Source organism: Eptatretus burgeri, chromosome 16, assembly GCF_056783735.1.
Source record: "Eptatretus burgeri isolate ZD-2024b chromosome 16, Ebu_testis_v1, whole genome shotgun sequence".
Taxonomy (NCBI): Eukaryota; Metazoa; Chordata; class Myxini; order Myxiniformes; family Myxinidae; genus Eptatretus; species Eptatretus burgeri.
This window is the reverse complement of record NC_140976.1, coordinates 31,807,121-31,829,425: the sequence shown is the minus strand read 5'-3', so window position 1 is coordinate 31,829,425 and position 22,305 is coordinate 31,807,121. Positions and strand designations below refer to the sequence as shown.

The 22,305-nt window shown below is 43.9% G+C and overlaps 2 protein-coding genes and 1 long non-coding RNA gene across 9 annotated transcripts in view; 2 read left to right on the top strand and 1 right to left on the bottom strand.

Annotated features, from left to right (window-relative positions):
* YPEL1 (yippee like 1) overlaps positions 1–12,664 on the top strand; it is a 95,744-nt gene extending 83,080 nt beyond the window's left edge. For all 7 annotated transcript variants that reach the window (XM_085860614.1, XM_085860618.1, XM_085860620.1 and 4 more), the window contains one exon: positions 11,119–12,664. In XM_085860614.1, coding sequence (XP_085716740.1) covers positions 11,119–11,208 — 90 coding nt within the window. In that variant the 3' untranslated portion in view covers positions 11,209–12,664. The remainder of the gene's footprint in view (positions 1–11,118) is intronic.
* A 1,245-nt stretch (positions 12,665–13,909) lies between these two features.
* The window catches only part of PPIL2 (peptidylprolyl isomerase like 2), a 134,887-nt gene continuing 126,491 nt past the window's right edge, over positions 13,910–22,305 (bottom strand). Inside the window, exons 16-20 of the mRNA XM_085860610.1 lie at positions 15,373–15,429; positions 15,014–15,086; positions 14,833–14,895; positions 14,620–14,750; positions 13,910–14,345 (exon numbers count right to left, since the gene is read on the bottom strand). Coding sequence (XP_085716736.1) covers positions 14,249–14,345; positions 14,620–14,750; positions 14,833–14,895; positions 15,014–15,086; positions 15,373–15,429 — 421 coding nt within the window. The 3' untranslated portion in view covers positions 13,910–14,248. The remainder of the gene's footprint in view (positions 14,346–14,619; positions 14,751–14,832; positions 14,896–15,013; positions 15,087–15,372; positions 15,430–22,305) is intronic.
* Positions 18,866–20,731, top strand: LOC147010822 (uncharacterized). Its single transcript, XR_015052409.1, has 3 exons — positions 18,866–19,905; positions 20,003–20,167; positions 20,265–20,731. It is a non-coding gene; the product is annotated as an uncharacterized LOC147010822 (long non-coding RNA).

The following is a 22,305-nucleotide window of genomic DNA, read 5'->3' as shown; positions in this document are numbered from 1 at the left end:
ACGTGTTGAGAAGCGTGGGAGGATTCGCGGGAGCTCGGGAAGGATCGCGGCTCACGGCGATTGGATCCAGCTCGCTCTCGCTGGAGCCCGGGTCCGAACAACTTGAAGACCACACGAGGTGGAGAGGTTCGAGATAGGCACTGGGTTTCAGCTCACCTGTCCTCCGAGCTGGAGCCAGTTATTAAAGGCCTCAGCCACCATTTCTTGGGTGTGTGTGTGTGTGCATACGTGTGTTCATGGGCCCATGTCTACTAAGTAGTAAAAACTGTTAAGTGATTGTGTGGAACAGTTGTAGTTCTCCTGTCATGTGTGTTGGCCTTGTATAATTGCATACGTGTTTTGCCTTGTTTAATTGCATACGTGCATGCCTGCTAATGTACTTTATTACAATAAATGTCCTTATGTGAATGTAAACCTGTTCGTTGCGTCCTCTTCCCTTAATTGAGCTGCCATCTTGCACTTGGAATATAGTTGGTTTTTAAATAGCCGGTAAAGTGATCGGGTCCAACGGGACTGCGCGATAATACCCCGTGCGGTTATCCCACAAGGAAGCGAGCTGCTTAAGCGGCTCGTGTCCCAGCGGCCCCGTTGAGGTACAGTCTCTCAGTAGTCTGCCCGCGCGAATAATTAGGTATATCAACAATTCGGCGATTGACCCTGTCGCGCATGGGTGGAATATTGACTAGGCTGTGGTGTGCTTAAAAACACACCCGTGGCTGGTTTCCGGCGTTGATCCGGAAAGCCGCGACTGGATTGTCCGTTCGGTGGGCGAGACGGCCGCCATTGGCGAAACACGGTCGTTCGCACGCCAGCGGGCGAGAATCTACAACAATATATATATAATTGTTACGGATCTAGAAACCATTTGCATTCAACATGCAGATGTCCCAAAAGTCAGTTATGTCGTTAAGTATGTGTGTAGTCAGATCCCCTTCCTTTCGTCTGGTGGGAGAATCAAAGGCGTGCGTTGCGATTTCTTTTCGTTAGGTTTTTACATCTAACAAGCCATATAACAACCATCCCATCTGCATGACCCCTCGGCCCATCATGATCCACCACCAACCAGCTGCCTTCTCGCACCCTGACGTGCTAAGGTAAGATCTCGCGATTCTGATTTCTCGGCTCCCATGAACGTTGTAACTCTTTCACGGCAACCTTTGCAACATTGATACTGTTGCTCGTCAAGTATGAACCCGCGTGAGAGTGGCTGGGGTTTCCCGGCAGGGGCTGAGGCCCCGCCCCAGAACGGTGGTCCGCAGGACCCTGTCCAATCAAAGGCGGATAGCGAGGTGTGTTTCACCAAGCCCCCCCCCGGTTGAGGGAGGTCGATAAATCCCCGAGCACTCTCTGAAAACAGAGTTTTGGTGGTGTTTGTGGGGTGGTCTTAGAGTTTTTGGTTTTTGCTGTCACGAGGGTTGAGCAGAAGGTCATCGAGGCGGCGAACGTGTCTCTGCTGGCCCTCTACAAGGAAGGAAAGAGCGACCCTGACCCCCCTCCATGGACCCCGGCCATTCACCACCCGAGCTTCGCCACGAACCTTGAGTCCAACACGTGCGACTGGGGACCAAACCAGCGACCATTGTCAGGTGCCACAGCACGGAGTACCCCCTTTCTCCAACGGCCAGATACCCAACCAAACTCTGATCCCCAGCTTGTCTCTCTCCTCGGCTGCAAGGGTCCAAATAAAGAACACTGGGTTTCTTTTCATTTGTGTGTGTGTGTGTGTCTGCGTGTGGGCCCGTCTTTAAGTAGAACTGAATAAGTGTTTTTGGAACATTGTAAATACTTCTTGCATATTCGCGGTCTTGCTTTGTGTCTTCATTTACTGTAATTAAAACTTGTTAAATGTTACCAGTCCATTTCCGTCCCTTCTTGAATTGGTCCAGCATGGTTCGGATCTGAGTTAAGGCAGGGTTTTATCCCCGATAATCCGTTAATTCCAGCCGGCACGGCTTTGGCAGTTTCCGCTCGGCTGCACCCGAACCGGAGTTGGTAGTCGGTAGTGGAGCTCTACCACAGTCGGTAGAGTGACCCGGTTCGGGCAGGACGTGCCGCCGGCGTGGTTTCCCCGGTAATCGAAATTGCGTAGTTAATTAGGTAAATTGGTTAAAGACAAATAGACCCTACGCTACGCGGTTGAGATATTGGCGATCAGGATCGGTTTAACGACCCGCCGGCTCGCGGAGTTATCCGAGCGACGGCCTACAATTCCGGGGAGTTTCGTGGGAGATGACGCAAACCTCCCCCACCTAGTGGTCGTTCTCGCCACCGACCCCCCGGCCCACAACAGCTTGGTAGTCAGGAGTGCAATTCGAACCCCACGGCCTATACAAAGAAATTTGCAGGACACCAAACGCAATAGTTTGGTGTCTGGAGCGGGATGCGAACCCCTCCGCCTCCATCGAGACAATTTACGGGATTCGGACCGGGGTGTGCTTAACCCCCCCTCCCCCCCTTTCCCTCCAAATTAAGAGCAGTAGAATTTTATTTAATCTTCAGTACAGACCATGGCGGACCAAGACGGACTGGTACAGGTGGGTTCAGAATTAACGTTAGAAGAACCCATGGCTCAGGATGACACCTTACAGGAAGACCCTTCCCTGCAATCAAACCCAGAGGTAACATTGGGGTGGCAGCAGCGATGCATGAGGCTCCACCAAGGCCACTTGACATGAGCCAGTTGGTGGAGATACTGGCAAACATGCAAAACCAACTGAAAGGGGATTTACAAAGCCAAATGGATGCGAATGCACAAGAAATGAATGAAAACATGCAACATGGAAAGCCGAATGAAGGGAAATATGCAAAACATGAAAAACGAAATGAATGAAATAAAAATATGCAAACACTGAGAGGTGACATGCAGAGTATGGGGATACACTTGCAAACACAAATGAAGATGGGTCAGGCAGAGTTGGTAAAGGTAAAAGATGAAATGCAGAGCATGGATTGGAAAATGGCGACTGCATGTGTGGAGTCAAGGGGAAGTGTGGATGTTGTTCGGACCGCGATGACGACAGGCGAGGGCGAGGGCGAGGTCGAGGTGACGAGTGACATCACGATAATTGGGGGAGAGACCGGTAAACTCGGACAGGGGATGATGGAAATTAAAAAAGAAACGCAGGAATTAAAAGAGGTGACAGACGCAGGATTTATAAATAATAACAGAAATGCAAGAATTAGAAGAGAAAAGACGAATTGCACGAAACTAAAGAGGGGCACACACATAGAACTGGTAAGGGACATTGGGGTTGAGCTTGGGGAATGTTTTGGGACCCAGTGCGAGGGTTGGATTAACCTCCCGCAGGAACGAGGAGAGACGGTATGCTCCCTCATGGCAGGCCGTGACGAGGTGAGTCCAGTAAGGCCGTACGAGGTCGAGCGGGAGCATGGTGCGAATGAGCACATGCCGAGCTTGGGGGGGGGGTATAGAAACCCCGGGATCTTTTGGGCTAACACGAGCCCCCGATGTGAATGTCCCTGGGTGTGTGTCAAAATGTGTGCAGAATGCAAATGACATGGCATGTGTGAGTGCATGTGAGGAGATGGAACAAAGACCGACCCAGATGGGAGACGTGGGTCGTGTAACGGACGGGAACGGCGAGCCTAATGGGCCGCACGGAGTTAATTTGGAAACCGCGCCGGCTCTGCGGGACGCTGCGTGCGACATCCGTTCCGTGTTTGGCAAACGGCCTAGGCGCGCACGATTCCGTGATCGGGAACCGGCGTTGAAACGTCCCGTGGTTGGTACGAAACCACAACGTGGACGGCTAAAATGGCGGCAATGGTGTGAAATTGGAAAGCATGTGGCCCCATGTGAGCAGTTAGGGCCCCGACGTGCTGTAGGCCGTGAGTGCTGTTCGCGGAACGTGCGGAGCGAGTCCCCTTGGCGACAACGCCGGGCCCACCTGCATTGCAAGCCTCGCGGTGTGGCTCGTGTGCGAGTGACGTCACCGGGGAGCACAAAGGCCATGTGAATAGAGCACGGTGCTCCACATGGTGTATGGATCGAAAGCGAGCGCATGGTGGGATCAACAGGGTGACGTTAGCTTTAAATTATCGGCCAATGGAAGGGGACGAGCAAATTGCAAGCCGCCACCCTGGCGATGCGAGGCCTATCGAGCCTTTGCACGAGTACCCGATCCTCGGCCAGAATGTAGCGAACATCCTCGTCTTGGGCAAAGGAGCACTAGTTAGTGAATGGGTTTAGCGTTAGATAGACCGGCCTCATGGGGTATGAGCAGTCCTCCATCGGGCCTGATGGAATCAGTTAGAGAGAATTTAGAATGGATTGGAGACTTGGACAGACATGGAACGTGTCATGGGGATGTAGCTTAGTAATAGAATTAAATGGAGGTGCATTAGTAGAAGGGATGACAAGGGGCACGAGCTAGTTTGGGGGATGTAGCAAGCAGAGTGTCAGTGTAGGTGTGAATTAAAAAGAGAAGAACATGATGAGTGAATGTGGGTCAGTGGGCCCACGTGTGAATGGAGTGAATGTGGAATGCATGGTGCGAATGAATGATTGGGGGGGAGGAGTGAATCCCACCCAAGAGAACCCACGGTTAGTGTAATCTTAGTTAGCAGGTTAGCTAAATTAACTTAGAGAAATGTGTGTGTTGATGTTGCTGTCAATTGGCCCCATGACTGCCCTGCACGAACAGGGCTGATAGTATTCCATCGTGAACCACAGCCATGCATGTCTGATTGGCCCTTGGGCAAATGTGTCTCACGTAGTTAAGGTAAATTGGTTAAAGACAAATAGACCCTACGCTACGCGATTGAGATATTGGCGACCACGGTTGGTTTAATGACCCGCCGGCAGACTCCCATCAGGCTGTTATTGACGACTGTAGTCTTACCCACCACTCGAATGTGGAATCCTTTCAAGCCATTACATTTTGATCAGTTTGCACCTTCCCACTACAAAATGCAGTAAATTGGTGTTTAATCCAAGTTTGTGGTTTAAACCAATTTTGAGTTATGCTGCCAGAAAAGGACAAACAGGCACTTTTGGGTCTACAGTCCCTACAGTCTACAGTCCCTTTGGGTGAGACTACAGTCGTCAATAACAGCCTGATGGGAGTGGAGCAGCGAGACACATTTGCCCAAGGGCCAATCAGACATACATGGCTGTGGTTCACGATGGAATACTATCAGCCCTGTTCTTGCAGGGCAGTCATGGGGCCAATTTTCTTGTTCAACGATGCAATCTAGCTATATATTTACCATTACTTGCGGTATGTGGATATGGAACAGGCATGATGGGCCAAATGGCCACTTCTTTGCAATGAGCCACTGCCATATGAATCGAGGCCCAAACATGGCTTGCATGGGTAGCACCAAAAGATTAATGTGTGTTCTCGGATGGGGAAGACTTCTCCGTAGATGACAGGTAAGTAATTTATACGTTTATAAATTACATCTCAGTAGATTTCGTTTTTTCAGGATTTATGTTGAATTGAGCCAAATGGAGTGTCTGGGCCATCCCTATATTATTAGCAAAAGTACCCATCGCTTTACTGACAGATTTAATCAAAGGAAAACATGTTGTACATAACAAACATTCTGCTCTAAATTTGTGAGGCATTATCTTTCCATCTGCTTGTAAGTCAGCCAACATCACCTTCCTCAACTATCCTTGCTCCTAATGTATGGCACAAGCAAAAATCACTTCTGCTTCTCAGGGAAGCTGTGTTGGATGCTTTGGTATTAACCTCCGCTTAAAATGAGTGAAATGAAACATTTTGAAAGCGGTAAATTATTCTCAGATTTGATCACCACCATCATGCATATTGTTTAGTTGGTTAAACTTTCTTCATTTTTTTTTGTTTTGTATACCTTGTCGAGGCTCGTATGAGAGCTAACACACAACGCACAGCAAGGGGACATGAGACAAGAGGGGCGGGAGTGGGAGGGACAAAACAGTAGGGAACAGACACATTAGGAGATCTGTGGAAGGGAGAGGGATGGGACGGTGAACATGAGGAAGAGAAGATGGACATGACAGGGACTTTCAGGAAGGAAAGTAGGGGAATTGAAGGAAGTGGGCTTGGGTGGATTATTGGGGTAAAAAAGATCGAGTATTTGGATGGGGGATGATAAGAGGTGGTGGTGAACAGCTGTTTTGAAAGCCTGGAGGGAAGAATGGGAAAGAATAGAGTGAGGGAGTTTATTCCAAAGGCGGGGAAAAAAGAGGAATGAAAGAGTGAAGGTGAGCAGTGATTCGTGATTTTGGTAGTTTTACCAGAAGGGGGTTGTTGGCGGACCTTGAGCGCCCTGTGGAAATGTGGTGGGGACAAATCGCAGAGAGAGCGGGGGGGGAGGGGCAAGGCTGGAGAGGAGACAGTAAAAGACAGAAAGACCACCGACCAACCCGCGGTGATTGAGTGAGAGGCCCAAAGACTCAGCTTCATTGGGGGAGATGCCGATGATCCTAAATGCCCTGGTTTCGACAGTGTGAAGCCGAGAAAGGTGGGAGGCAGGAGCACCAGCCCAGAGGGGAGAGCAGTACTCCATCAGGCTATGGACAAAAGCTTTGTAAGTGGTCAGGAGCTCAAGAGGGCCGAGGAAGGACTTTGCACGATTGAGGATTCCCAGTCGGCGACTGGCTTTGGAGGCGAGGTTGGAAATGTGACTTTCCCAGGAAAGGTCATGGCAGATAGTGAGACCCAGAAGCTTGAAAGAAAAGACTTCTTCCAGAGGATTGTTAAGAAAGTGGATGGGGGGTTTTCTAAACGGTCCTTTCAAAGAGACATAGTGAGAGTGTGAGATTTGTCTGGATTGAAAGACATGTTCCACATGTTGGACCAGTTTGTGATTTTATCCAGATCTGCAGTGAGCGAAGAAGCTGCTGCTTGCCGGTTTGAGGGATGACAGATGGTACGGCAGAGTGTGGAGTCATCAGCAAAGAGATAGAGAGGATTTTCCAGAGTCTGAGAGATCATTGATGAAAACCAGGAAAAGAACAGGGCCCAGAACGCTGCCTTGAGGAACTCCAGCCTGGACAGGAAGAGGGGATGAAAGAACTCCATTTAGAGCCACACGTTGACTGCGACAGGAGAGGAAGTCAGCGAGCCATGAGTGGAGATGGCCTTGGATACCATGGGAAGTGTTTGGTGAGTAGGGCAGGGTGCCAGACTGTGTCAAAAGCATGTGATAAGTCCAGGGATACGGCTCGGATTTCCTGTCTGGCATTGAGGACCTCCACCCATTGATGGGAGAGCATAAGCAGCATATCCAGGGTAGAGTGACCTGGTCTGAAACCAAATTGATGATCGCAAATCAAGCCATTGGAGAAGAGGAAGGATTTCATGTCTGAAGCGATGATGGATTCCATAACCTTGCTGATGATTTGGAGAAGGCTGATTGGTCTATAGTTACAGGGATCTGTTTTTGCACCTTTTTTGTGCAGGGCAATGATGTTTGCAGATTTCCAAGCAGATGGCAGATGACCTTGAGCAAATGAGAGGGTGAAGAGAACAGAGAAAGGGTGAGCAAGAGCAGAAGAGCAGGCTTTGAGGACACGTGGGCTGATGCCGTCTGGACCGGTTGCAGAATCTGAGTCGAGGTTTGAAAGCAAGTTCTCAGGACAGGAAAGCAAGCTCAGGAGAAAAGGACACAGAGTCCAGGGACAGTTGGGTGTGACTGGGTAAGGTGGGTAGAGAAAGTGATGGGCTTAGGACACAAGATTTATCTGCAAACACCGAGTTTAGGCATTCAGCTTTTTCACGTGCGGTATCAGCAGTGCGGCCATTTGAGGTAAGGGAGGGATGGAGGGGGAACATACACCAGAAACAGATTTGATTAAACGCCACCAGGATTTTAAGGAGGGAGAGAGGTTTGAGAGTTCAGAATTGAGATGAGAAAGATGTTGTTTTCTGGCTCTCCTGAGGGTAGATACACACTTGTTCCGAGCTTTGTGGAAGGAACTGAGATTGCCCTCAGTTGGGTTTGCTTTCCATGAGGCAAAGGCAAGTTGTTTCAGGACAACTGCCTCGCCACAAGCTTCAGTAAACCAAGGGCGGGAGGAAGGGTAGGACAACTGAAAACGAGAGGGGATAAATCTGTGCTTGAGGGAGAGAAAGTTTCTTTGAAAGAATTCCCAGGATGAGTTGATGTTTGAGAAAGTAGTGAGAGGAGACCAGTCTAAGTTTGGTGGCTGCTTGGAGACCCTGCCAGTCGGCTTGAGTGAAATGCCAGACTCGACGGCGGTGAGGTGGTTCTCTGATAACAGCCAGAGAGATGTCCACTTTGACAAGGAAGTGGTCAGAAGAACCGATTGGAGCGGAGAAAGAGCAGCAGATATTGTCAGGGAAATTTGTCAAAATCAGATCCAGAAGAGATAGAGTACCATTCGTTGAGATCCGGGTTGGGAAGTTGACCGATTGAGTCAGTCCCAATGAGTCGCAGAAAGCTTTTGCTGAGGTGTCATGGCAGGTGAGAGAGGTACCCACACCTAGCCAATTGGCATGATGACAATTGAAGTCACCACATAAGAGGAAGAGAGAGTTTGGATGAGAAGATAGAAAATGGTCCACGTTTTCGGATAGTGAGGTGTAGATGGAGTCATCATTGTTAGGTGGACGGTACAATACACATATAAACATGAGATGGGAGTGTAGGGGAAGCCGTAGCCAGAGGTATTCCTGGGGGTGTGGGGGAGTGAGAGCAGTGCATGGAGAGTGAGGAATAGAGTCTCTGATGAAGAGAGCAACACCTCCACCAGGATGAGGCTCAGGTCTGTTATACCGGAGGAGGGAGTAACCGGGGAGAGATACTTGGGAGTCAGACACATCTTGGGAGAGGAAAGTTTCTGTTAGGCAAATTATGTCTGGTTTGTCAGTGGCAGCCTGTCTGGAAAGATCTGAAAGGTTTGAGCGAAGGCCCCGGATATTTGAGGTCCACACTTTTAATGAAGAGGTGGGGGAGGAGGCTTTGGATGCATGGGTGGGGGAGGGGGAGGGTAGGACAAGGGACGAGGGGGGGAGTAAGGAGGGTTGTTGAAAGAGTGTGGGGGATTGCAAAATAGTGAGGGGAGGGGGCGAATTAGGAGGAGAAAAGGCTCTGTGGTGCTGGGGGAGAGGGGGAAGAAGGCAGTTGAGGATTTGAGGAGGTGGAGTGAAGATATGGAGGTGGGAGGGCAGTGGAAGGAGGCAGCTTAGTGGATGAGAGGGGGGCAACTTTGAGAAGGATGAGTGAGGGGGATGAAAGGTGGGAGAAAGGTGAGGGAGGGGATTTTTGAGAGGTGAGAGGGAGGCTTGGAGGGAGAAGAGTGGGATGGTTGCTTTGAGAGTGAGAGTGAGGGGTGAGGGGTGAGTTGGCACTGAAGTTTGAAAAAAGAATGGTTGATGGAAAGCGAACATTCATAGCAAACTGGGTTTTTTTAAAGTTTGAGGTCAGAGATGCGATTTAACACAATTCTTGATGGATGCAATAAAGGCGAATTCAGAGAATGGAGAGAAGAAATGCTGTAACAGTTGGATTTTTTAGGCAAGGAATGAAGGAGAGGTCGAAATGAGAGCAGTCTGTTAAAATAGCAGAAGAGTAGTGCATTATGAAACAGTAAAGAGTACCACATGTGTGAGAGAGGAAGATGAAGCATTATAAGATCGTTTTTGTTATTATTATTAATGTTTGAGAGAGTTTTCAACAGATTAGGTCATGGAAGTGTTGTAGAGAAAATCGAGGAAGAAGAAGAGGAGGAAGAAGAAGAAGCAGAATCGGGAGAAGGTTTGCGTATTGTTGTTTTTTAAAATAAGAATTAGAGATTATTTGGGAGAATGGGGGACGTTAGGAAAGTGGGGAGGATAGAAATTGAAGGTAATGGGGAGAAAAAACAAACAAAAAATACGATCGAACACCGAGGGAACCAGTAGGCCTCAACCCTAGGCCAAGGCCTAGGCCTCAAACACCCAGTAAGAACGTCGACAAAAACTCACAAAATAGCACGATTTTTGAAACAAAAAGGAACTAGGAACACACAGTAACATGTAGGTGAGAAGATTAAACAGTTAAAACGGGACAAATAACGACCGGAAACTTAACTTTGAGAACGTCAGCAGAGAGCCCTTAAGGAGACCTCTCGACGCTCCAAACCCGGAAACAGAAGTCGGTTCATTAATGTGCAATACCAGCTATCACCAGTGGCCTCGACGATACACATTTACATCGAGAGAATTGGGATCTTCCCAAGATATGCCACCCAGACAGAAACTATTCTTGGGGTAACCCTTAGGATTTGGTTCAGAATCATAAATAAACCCTTCGGCAACATGCAAAATTTGGTTGGATTTGGTTCAGTAGTTTTTCTCGTTCTTGAAGCATATATAAATGAACAAACAAATGAAAAATCACTCAAAGCCACACTTGGCAAAACAGAACGGCACTCAGAAGAGCACATACCTCCGCCAGGCTGAACAGTTTAGATTTTGTATCGCACTGATGGGTCAGATCTAAATCCGGACCTGAATCAAAATAGATTCAGCTTGTTCTTGTTACCTCACCAACTCATCCACCGAGTTTTGTCACAAGTCGTCCACAACTTTTAGAGATATCATGCTATATATCGTTTTTGGCCCCATCTCAATGGTGAATAATCACTTGGAAAAATTCTCGGATTTGGATTCAGATCTTCACAAAAATGTAATCTATTCGTCCTTGTCACACACTCAACCTGTCTACCAAGTTTCGTCCGAATCCATGCATAATCTTTTGAGATATTGTGCTGTATATAGTTTTTGCCACATCTCTTGACGGTGAAGAATAACTTTAAAAATTCTCAGGTCCAGATCCGGATCTTCATCAAAATTAAGCGTTGCTGTCCTTGGTCGGTCAACTCCATACACAAAAAAATTTCAGAAAGATTGCTTGAAAACTGTCTGTCTGTCTGTTTGTCTGTCACACGATTTTTGGCTAAACGCTACAGACCAACACAATTGGCAAAAAAAAAATTCAAAGTAATAAATGTACAAATTCACTTTTATAGTGCAGTACAGAAAACAATTCAACCATATTGAATTGTGTATTATGTATACAAATGTCAATCTCACGTTGAACACAATATACTGCCTCTTAGCTTCTAAAGTACAGTCTCTAAATTAGTGTTCTCTTTTCCAGGAGCATGCGTTTGAGAGCAGTCAGAAGTACAAGGAAGGAAAATACATCATCGAGTTGGCGCACATGATCAAAGACAACGGGTGGGACTGACACAGGGTGCAACACAGCTCCGTCCATCACCCCCAGTCGGGCGCATGTGGGGCGAGCCCAGGCAAGGAAGGCGTATGCTGCATCCCAGTCCCAACTGCCCTCCCCTTTCCCTCCCCCATTTTTAATCAAAGAATAATCGGGGATACAAAGCTATGTAGGATCGCAACGCTTCACTGCGTGGCTCACAGCATATACAAGCATCAACCTCGTCTTGTGTACATATACGGAGTGGCACCGTGTGCTTGTAATGGTCAACTACTCCTGCCCGTTTGAATATTGGCCTCGGCCTGGTGGCAGCAACAACGTGCATGCCTTGTAAGCAAGAAAAAAAAACGTTTTTTTTTCTTTTCTTCCTCCTGTCTTTCAATAGGCAAGTGGGCTCCACCGGACCCATTGTGCTGCAAATCGCCACCAATCTATCACCGGCCAAGAAAGGCAGTATTAGAGGGAGATTATAACAAGAAAAGGTAGGTAATTAAATAGAGTTATGTATACAGTCAGGTTGCACTGCTGGCTCAGAGCACTGACTTCTTTGAAAGCACCAGCAATGCATTCTGTAAATTGTGTACAGACGGAGATTCAAACTGCAAAGTAATTTCTCCTTCAGTTCAACTATCCCTCCAAAGTAAATAAATTTTGGTCCCTCCCCAACCTCTTGATTCCCATGACATGCGATTTGACATCCAGGAAGGTTTCAAACTTATCTTTACAGACTACAAACTATTAAGTCTTGAATTATGCTTAAAAAAAAACAAAAGAAAAATATTTTCATGCTTATACCTAGTTTGTTTGTTAATTGCTATTTTAACTATTGGCATACCCTGAATTGAAGTAACTTTTCCAAAGATGCACATAATTACAAGGCAGGAAGTTTGGTCTCATGGGTGATAAAAGTCAACCCACTGGATATTTCCAAAACGGAAGGTGAGTAGCTTTATTTTACTTGAATTTACCGTTTTGTGCATCTTTTGTTTTTCTTTTAACTTATTTAAGTAAGTCTATAATATATCGACATTACCCTGCACTTTCTAGCACAGCAAAGTGCTCGATTGGCAACGTTACGTTGTTTTCGATGCTTAAACATTTAGTTTGAGGTTGGAACCTACTCCATGGCCAGCTTTTAGTTCCATCGTACGAGTTTGTTGCTTCCGCTGTTTGCCCACGCGAGTGTGCCGGCCGCAGCGTGCTCTCGTCTACGGAGTCGTTCCGTTTGTGCTGTCGGGACCAAAATGCCCCTTGACCCTTCATTTTTATTTTTGGACGTTTGGTTTCCCCGATTGGCCGCTCTTCTGCTGTAGCATGGCGCCATTGGTAGATATGCCAGAGTGCTTCTGTACATCCATGGCTTGTTATCGTAGAGATTACATTGCCTAGCATACGAGTTATCCGAAAACTTTCATGGTTAACTCATGCCTTTTCATAAACTTTGTGACAATAAAATGTATGAATCTTAAAATGCGTCTTGTGATTTGGAAAATATAATGCTTGTTTGTTTTAAAGCTCAGTTGAGGAAGCTTGTAGTCCACTTGGTGGATTGGTAGTCCAGAACTACCAGAGAATTGAAAGGGGAGGGGTTAGAAACACACAAACCCAGAAGTAAGAGGGATGAGTTAGGTGGTGATTGATAATGATACAGATGATGAACTACTTGCGTGAAACCCTGGTGGTAAGGGAACAATTGAACTAATCAGTTCTAAAAAATGTGGCAGTTAGAAAATGTTCCACAAATGTGATGAGGGGAAAAGAGAGACCAACCTGCATGTGATGAGTAACAGATCTTGTGCTGCTCCTCCTTTGTATGCAACACAAGGCTGCAGGTTGCATCATTGGCTGAGGGGGCAGCTGTGCCACTGATGCAGTGCCCCTATTACCAGTACACTGGTACTCATTTTGCCAACCTCGGAAGAATGACAGGTTGAGTCATCGCCACCTGGTGTTAATTGACCAACAGGAGCTCAAAGGTCCTAAGCCAGTCACTCTATTCACAAAGCCAACACAAGGCCTAAGCCTTGTGATTTCGCCTCAACACAGGAGAAGCCAATAATGTTGACTACTTTAAATTAATCAGAATCCAAGAGACATGTGATGCTGGGGTGCCAGGCCATAGGAGAGAGCAGTACTCAATTTAGTTAGGAACATTGAACTCCATAGAACAATCAGAGTAGTCCTAATTTTTCAAGTAATAGCTGAGAATGATGAAGGATGCCCAGTTTGTGGCTGGCTAGAGAGGCCAGCTTTGCTATACGATGGACCCAGGAAGGATTATGGCTGATGCTGAGACGTAGACCATGGAAACAGGTGGGTTTAATGATCCTTTCAGTGTGACTGAGACTGCGAGATGGGCCTTTGGACACCCTTTTGCAGCCATGCAATTTTGCTATATATTTACCATTACTTGCAGTGTGTGGATACGGACCAGGCATGATGAGCCAAATGGCCTCTTCTTTGCAATGAGACACTGCTATATGAATCGAGGCCCAAGCAAACATGGCTTGCATGGGTAATACCATTTTGCAGTAATCAACCACTACCAATGGCAAGTTACATTCAGCTGTTTGTTGCAAAAGGGAGAACACCTTACTATGAACAGACTTGATAAAAAAAACGATGCCCATTTTGGTGAGAAGTGAAGGCTTAAAACGGAATATAGACCATACTTTAAATTCTGCATTTGTTACACGTGTCTATCAAACAAAAATCATTTCAACCTTGTACACCGTTTATTATGCAAAATTACATCCAGCTAAGTGTTTATATCATACAGAGAGACAAACTGCATTTTGTAATCCCATAGCTATTGCTCAAAACAAACAACTCACCTCTGACATCTCGTTTGCATTTTACAAAGCACATTTGTCACGTACAAAACCACCTTCAGCAAATGAAGTGGAAAACTAACGCATGCGGAATTGCCGCACGCTGATCGAGCATCTTTAGAAGCCAGTAGAAATGTGTACAAAATGAGACCGTTCCTCCATAGTTCAAGTTCAACCCACTGCAGTGAGGTTGGGCCTGCACAAATGTGCTTTCCACATGACGTTTACCAAGAGCTGAAGTCGCTGAGGGTGCTCCGACCCTTGGCTTTCTTGCCAGGGGCTGCACTCGTGGAGGGCCCATCATGCGTGGCGGCACGCTTCCTGTCGAACACAAATATATAAACTGCAGGGCCTTCGGTGCGACTTCATTACTCGTTCGAGAATCCGGCAGAGGTGGGCCGATGAGGTTAAGGATTTGCAAGATTTTGTTTAAAACGTGGCAACCTCTAAATCGGCAAATAAGGATCAAATAGCTATCAGAGCAGTTCATTTTTATTTTCACATGATCTCCACCAATTCAAGCAAGGCCAGTCATGGTAAGTCATGTCACCCGAATCGACATTTCGCATCTACCAACGATGCCACGGATACTTACATTGCAGTTGGATTCATGTACTTCCCCACACCTGCTCTGTACACTTGAGGAACGTTGCTGCTCTCAGCCGTCAATTTATTAATGGTGGATTTTTCCAGTTCGTCTTTCTCTTTTTCTCTTGCAGCTGCCACCTGCCACAAATATGTGGATAATAGTTTCAGTGACAGCATCTGGGTTGCTGGTTTTCCAATGCAGGGAAATTTGGGTTCTCACCATAGCGTCGGCCTCTTCGTACGGATTGACGAATATGGTCGTTTTCTTTACCTTGATATCCTCCTGAAAATGACAGCTGGCCTAAGCTTATGGATGCAAAAAAAACAAAAACAAACTCTAACCTGCATGTTTTTTTTTTTTAAACCAAAAACAGTTTCGAGTGGACTGCTTAAAGTCTTACGTGTGGTCTGTCAGTTTTCGGATCTGCATCGATGTATTCCATCGCTGTCAGCGTTTCCAGGCCTCCGACAACCCTGAAGGATGATTAAAGCAGTGGCATTAGCCGACGGACATTTAACACTTAACTAGCTTACATACGCATTATAATCTTTCCAGCACCAAGCACAGATAAAGGCATTCAGCCCAGAAATAAAATATTTCAAGAAAATAAATATTCAAAAATAAGAATTTTTTTTTAAAGCACTATACTTCTCATATCCAAACAATCGGCTTACACCGACACCATACAACATTCATGAGTGAAAACGTGCTCCAGTCAGCTTAAATATAGGACGGATAGTGTTGCAATCATTGATGTACCTGCCAAAGACGGTATGCTTCCTGTCCAGGTGTTTGCAGGAACGGAATGTGATAAAGCTGCAAAAGATAAAAAACAAAAACAAATAATTTGCTGAAGATTTGTCAAAATTGAGCATCAACTGTTTCAATCTTTCAAATCAACAATCCATAAATGCGCTGGAACTGCACCTGGGCCAGACTGTTCGAGGCCTTTACTAAACCACCCTCTCCCACCACCCCTCTCCCCGTCCTTTCATGAGCGGAAACTTGGATGAGATCCAGGAATACATTGATCACTGCTCTCAAGATGAATAAATTAAATAACCAATTGAAAGAATAACAGTGAGTCATTCTGTATGACTGGTGATGTCATTCACTTGCATCAAATACCAAATTATCTTAGAGTGCAAGGGAGTGCCAACTATCAACACTATTGGTGTTCAAGGAGAACATTGTGTGTTAAGAGCCAGCACGCTCAGAGGATGCTCTCCGTTGCATCAACCAAAGTGTTGCATTCTGGATCGACATAGTCATCATTACCAATCACGGCTGTGCTAATAACCAATGTAAAAATGGAACAAAGTTCATAACACTTGCAAGTGGTTATCACTGGCTACAAATCAAAGCTTGTAAACAATGATTCCCAATAGTCCAAAAGCTGCTTGAAATGTCATTTCTCTTCATATAAAGATGCAATAAAAACAAATTTCTATGAAGTGCCAATTAGGAAAGCAAAAATGAGTACTTTTTAGACATTAACCCTTTCCCACCTCTCATATTCTCTCTCTGCAAACACAGCTTCCCACAGAGCTCAAAGTGTATCTCAGAGGGTTCTTCCCCTCTTCCTGTTATTCATTAACCACTTCCTTCTCTCCTCTACCTTCTTCTCCTCCTTCCCTCCTCTATCCTTACCACCTACCCACATCCCACGTCCTGTCACGTTCTTACACAGCACCTTATAAACTCCAAATACTATTTGCTGCAAAATATTCTCAGGAGCACAAAAAGCTTTTGCAGCAAATAGTATTTTTGGAGAGGAAAGACATCAGTAAGTCATTGCACTTGGAAATATTATATATATATATATATATATATATATATATATATATATATATATATATATATATATATATATATATATATATACATATATATGTATACAGATATATATATATATATATGTATATATATATATATGTATATATATATGTATATATATGTATATAAATATATATATATATATATATGTATATAAAAAAAAAATATATATATATATATATGTATATATATATATATATATATATATATATATATATATATATATATATATATATATATATATATATATATATATGACATCAGAACCTCATCAGAACGACATATCGATAAATATCTAACAAATGATGACCATATTCGTCGTTTAAACATGAAACGCACCTCCTGACTTGTGGTGTGTAGCTATGGATTATGTCCCACATGGTGAAACCGCATAATCCGCAAAGAAAAACCGCCTGTCTGCCACGCAGACGATTGTTCCCGCTAATGCAAACCATTCAACCAGAAGGCACGTGACATATATATATATATATATATATATATATATTTATATATATATATATTTATATATAAATATATATATATAAATATATATATATATAAATATATATATAAATATATATATATAAATATATATATAAATATATATATATATAAATATAAATATATATATAAATATATATATAAATATATATAAATATATATATATATAAATATATATATATATATATATATATAAATATATATATAAATATATATATAAATATATATATAAATATATATATATATATATATATATATATATATATATATATATATATATATATATATATCTTCTTCTTTCAGCTGCTCCCGTTAGGGGTCGCCACAGCGGATCATCCGTATGATCTGCATAGTGATTTGGCTTGGTTTTTACGCCGGATGCCCTTCCTGACGCAACCCTGGTCGCCTCATACGACACAGGGATATGGTACACCTATTCTAACTGGGGCATACACCGGGCCATCCATCCATCGGGACCATACTCCATGCAGAGCGTTGGTGCTGCCTAAGCAGTCTCCTTGGCTATTGGACACAATCCTGGACGGGTCGCCACTCCGACACAGTATACCAGCATGCTGGCACTCATTTTGCCGACCTCGGAAGGATGACAGGCAGAGTCAACCCCACCTGGTATGAATTCAACAGTGGAGTGGGGTTTGAACTCAGGATCAGAGGATTCCAAGCCACCACCCGAACCATTGTGCCAACACCAGGTATACACCGGGCCTATACACACACACACACACACACACACACACACACACACACACACACACACACACACACACACACACACACACACACACAGACACACACACACAGACACACACACACAGTCAACCTCCGCTTCATCGCGGTTCACCTATCGCGCCCCCGGTTCATCGCGGGTTTTCCCTTGGAACGTAATTAATTTTTTTCTGCGGATTCCCCTGGTACATCGCGGTAATAATATATAAAATATAAATTATAACGCGTGGTGCTTGACCAGTCACGCAACGCACGAGACAAAGTTTCGCTTGTGAACTTCGAATATTTTCTACGTTTTTTCTCCAAGCCCCACGATGCCGCCCAAACGCCCTGCCACCTTCTAAGGCTTCTGGCAAGGAACCGAAGCGCCAGAGGAAGGTCCTGGGACGCTCCAGGAGAAGGTTAAGGTCAAGGTGCTCGATATATGCTTCGGGAAGGAAAAAGGTTTGCTGCCGTTGGACGAGCACTGCTCATACCCAGCACCTCAAAACCGACCAGACCAGACTAGTTGATTTCCGGCACCTCAAACCCAATCACTGCCAAACCGACCAGACCAGAATAGTCGATCTCCGGCACCTCAAACCCAATCACTCCCAAACCGACCAGACCAGACGAATCGATTTTTTGGGGAGGCGTCCATTCATCGCGGATTTTCACTTTGCGCGGGGAGGTTTGGAACATAACCCCCACGAGAAACGGGGGATTACTGTATATACATACATACATACATACATACATACATATATATATATATATATATATATATATATATATATATATATATATATATATATCTTCTTCTTCTTCTTTCGGCTGCTCCCGTTAGGGGTCGCCACAGCGGATCATACGTATGATCCGCATAGTGATTTGGCACATGTTTTACGCCGGATGCCCTTCCTGACGCAACCCTGGTCGCCTCTTACGACACAGGGATATGGTACACCTATTTTAACCGGGGTATACACCGGCCCAGTATACTGGTACTCATTTTGCCGACCTCGGAAGGATGAGAGGCTGAGTCAACCCCCTGGTGTATTAATTCAGTGGCCCAACGGGGCTTGAACTCAGGACCTTTTGGATCCCAAGCCGCTGCCCTAACCACTGCGCCAACACCAGGCTCTATATATATATATATATATGTATATATATATATATATATACATATATATAAGTAGGGTAAGAATACTGATTCTGGCTCACTTTTCCCCATGTAAATGAATGGGGGATTTTCAGCGATTTATATTTTTTTTCCCTAAAAATAAATCCCCTTTTTATCCCAAGGTATATTTATTTGTCCCCCCTTTTAACTTGGAGGTTGAACCTCATTGAATTGAACACCTGGGGGTTGAACAGCTCACTCATTGAACCTATAAAGATTTGTTCATTCTCAAATTCCTTCAATAGTTTAATTTTCTTTGCACAATAATCCCCATCTAAAATATTGACAAACAAAACATTTGAATCTTTATATTTTTTAAGATACCCCTTTTGTGCCATTACGAAATGATAAACTTCTCTTAATGCTCTTGTTTGACCACCTCCTGAGCCACAGGTTATTTTTTGTTAAGCCCCGCCCACTTTTCTTTAAGCCCCGCCCACTTTTGCTAAGCTCCGCCCACTTTTCATAAGGTATTTTTTCTAAGCCACGCCCACTTTTCCTAAGCCCCGCCCACTTTTGCTAAGCTCCGCCCACTTTTCATAAGGTATTTTTTCTAAGCCACGCCCACTTTTCCTAAGCCCCGCCCACTTTTGCTAAGCTCCGCCCACTTTTCATAAGGTATTTTTTTCTAAGCCACGCCCACTTTTCCTAAGCCCCGCCCACTTTTGCTAAGCTCCGCCCACTTTTCATAAGGTATTTTTTCTAAGCCACGCCCACTTTTCCTAAGCTCCGCCTACTTTTGCTAAGCCCCGCCCACTCTTACATCATTTCCAGTTCATCTCTGACTCACAAAGAAATCACTAGAAAATTACAGGATGTTATGGTTTTGAAAAATTTCCCAATGAAGGCTTGCCTAGGCTTGCCCAGGGAATTTCCAAAGGAAACCACACCCACCAGTCTTTCTCTATAAAAGCTTCAAACCCAGGCTCCATTTTAAACATTTGTTCTTGCTGGCAATGGTGTTCTGTGTGCTTGTCTCAAACTCTCTGTCTTCTATGGAACTAAACCTTCAAGTTGATGAACTGGATTCAAACCTCTTATCTATTGAGGTAAGATTTTTTATTTTCCTATTTTCAAACTTTGATTGAAGCATACTCATTTAATAATTAAATAACTTAATTAATACATTATTATTTTCTCTCACAGGAAATTGTATCTGAAAATACTGCTTTTGCTACAACTTGGGGGGAAATTGTTGGCTTGGTTGAAGACCTTGAGTGGGATGACTTTGGTGTTCCTTGGAACTCTCTGTCTTCTATGGAACTAAACCTTCAAGTTGATGAACTGGATTCAAACCTCTTATCTATTGAGGTAAGATTTTTTATTTTCCTATTTTCAAACTTTGATTGAAGCATACTCATTTAATAATTAAATAACTTAATTAATACATTATTATTTTCTCTCACAGGAAATTGTGTCTGAAATACGAAATGAAAATACTGCTTTTGCTACAACTTGGGGCGAAATTGTTGGCTTGGTTGAAGACCTTATGAGCGACCAAGACCCACAGAACGAGTTCGTCCTTGATGACCCAACCAAAGAGTTATACCTTGGAGACCAGCAAAATCCTGAAAAAGAGTTTTACAGCAATAGTACTCATTGTGAGTTATCAAGACAATACCCACTGAACAAGTTATACCTTGATGAGCCAGAATACAAGTTTTACCTTGGAGACTCACAAATTTTGAAAAAATCAGTAAATGAGTTCTGCCTTGATGGTTTAAATAACTACCTTGGAGACTCAGGAAAAGGGTTCTGCCAAGATGGTTCTAAATATGGGGCCTACCTTGGAGACTCACAAATTTTGAAAAAATCAGTAAATGAGTTCTGCCTTGATGGTTTAAATAACTACCTTGGAGACTCAGGAAAAGGGTTCTGCCAAGATGGTTCTAAATATGGGGCCTACCTTGGAGACTCACAAATTTTGAAAAATCAGTAAATGAGTTCTGCCTTGATGGTTTAAATAACTACCTTGGAGACTCAGGAAAAGGGTTCTGCCAAGATGGTTCTAAATATGGGGCCTACCTTGGAGACTCACAAATTTTGAAAAAATCAGTAAATGAGTTCTGCCTTGATGGTTTAAATAACTACCTTGGAGACTCAGGAAAAGGGTTCTGCCAAGATGGTTCTAAATATGGGGCCTACCTTGGAGACTCACAAATTTTGAAAAATCAGTAAATGAGTTATCCTTAAGAGACTTTGTAAGTTGGTTTTACTTTGAATACTTGAAATGTGGGTTCTGGATTGATAACTCACAATGTGATACATATCTTGGAAACTCAACGGGAATGTGGTTATACCTTGAAGACTTGGAAAGTTGGGTTTATGTTGGACACTTGAAACTTTTTTGGGGGCTTTTATTTATTTATTTATTTATTTATTATTATTATTATTTTATTTATTTATATTTTGGAGACTTTTGGAGTTGCTATCACTCTTTGGGATCTAAACCTATCGATGTAGTTCTTTGTCGGATGGTGCTTGATGGGAGCAAGATTAAGAAAGTTCTGGGAAGAAAGTGCAGGCTTACTCGCCCTTTCTACGTCATCAAACCTGAAAGCCTTAAAAGACAGAATTGGAAGAAGAAAAAAAAAACGTAAAAATATATATATATAGGTGGAAATCTCATTTTGAAAAAGACATTGTGTTGGGCGAGGATTGAGTTGGGGTTGAGATTTTGAATGTGAGGGTTGGTGTTGAGATTTTGAATGTGAGGGTTGGGACACACACACATACACATCAACAAACAAAAGTTAAGCCTTGACTATTCAGTTGAGGATTCTGTGTTTGGGGTTCACAGATCTAAGAACGTCCCCCTTGACACACATTATATACTGTTATACACCTCGGACTTGGCCCTCGAGTGTCCACAACGGTGTATAGTAGGAGGGAGTGAAGCGCCAACCTATTGCTCCCATTACACACACACACACAAACAAAAGTTAAGCCTTGACTATTCAGTTGAGGATTCTGTGTTTGGGGTTCACAGATCTAAGAACGTCCCCCTTGACACACATTATATACTTGTCCCTCTAGTGTCCACAAAGGTGTATTATCTGCTTAGTTTTGTCTTTTGTAATTCCTGTGAATAAAATGAACCTAAAATCTCTTCCCCTTCCAAATCATATATTTTATAAGTCCAAGGAACTGTATCTATTACATCAACAATTTTAAAAAGTTCTTTCGTCCATCGTTCAGTAAAACCCTTTTCAAAATGAGATTTCCACCTATATATTCTTACGATATCACCAACTTTGAACTTAGGTTTTCTGACATTAATCTCTTTTTCATATTTTAATTTTGTAAATGTTTCTGATGGCTTCATATTCGTTGATGTGTGAATCGTGTCATTATACTTATCCACAATATCCTGAATAAAAGATGACCATTGTTGTGAACCGAGTTGTGTGAATTTTTTATATAGTCTCTCTTTTAAGGTACGATTAAAA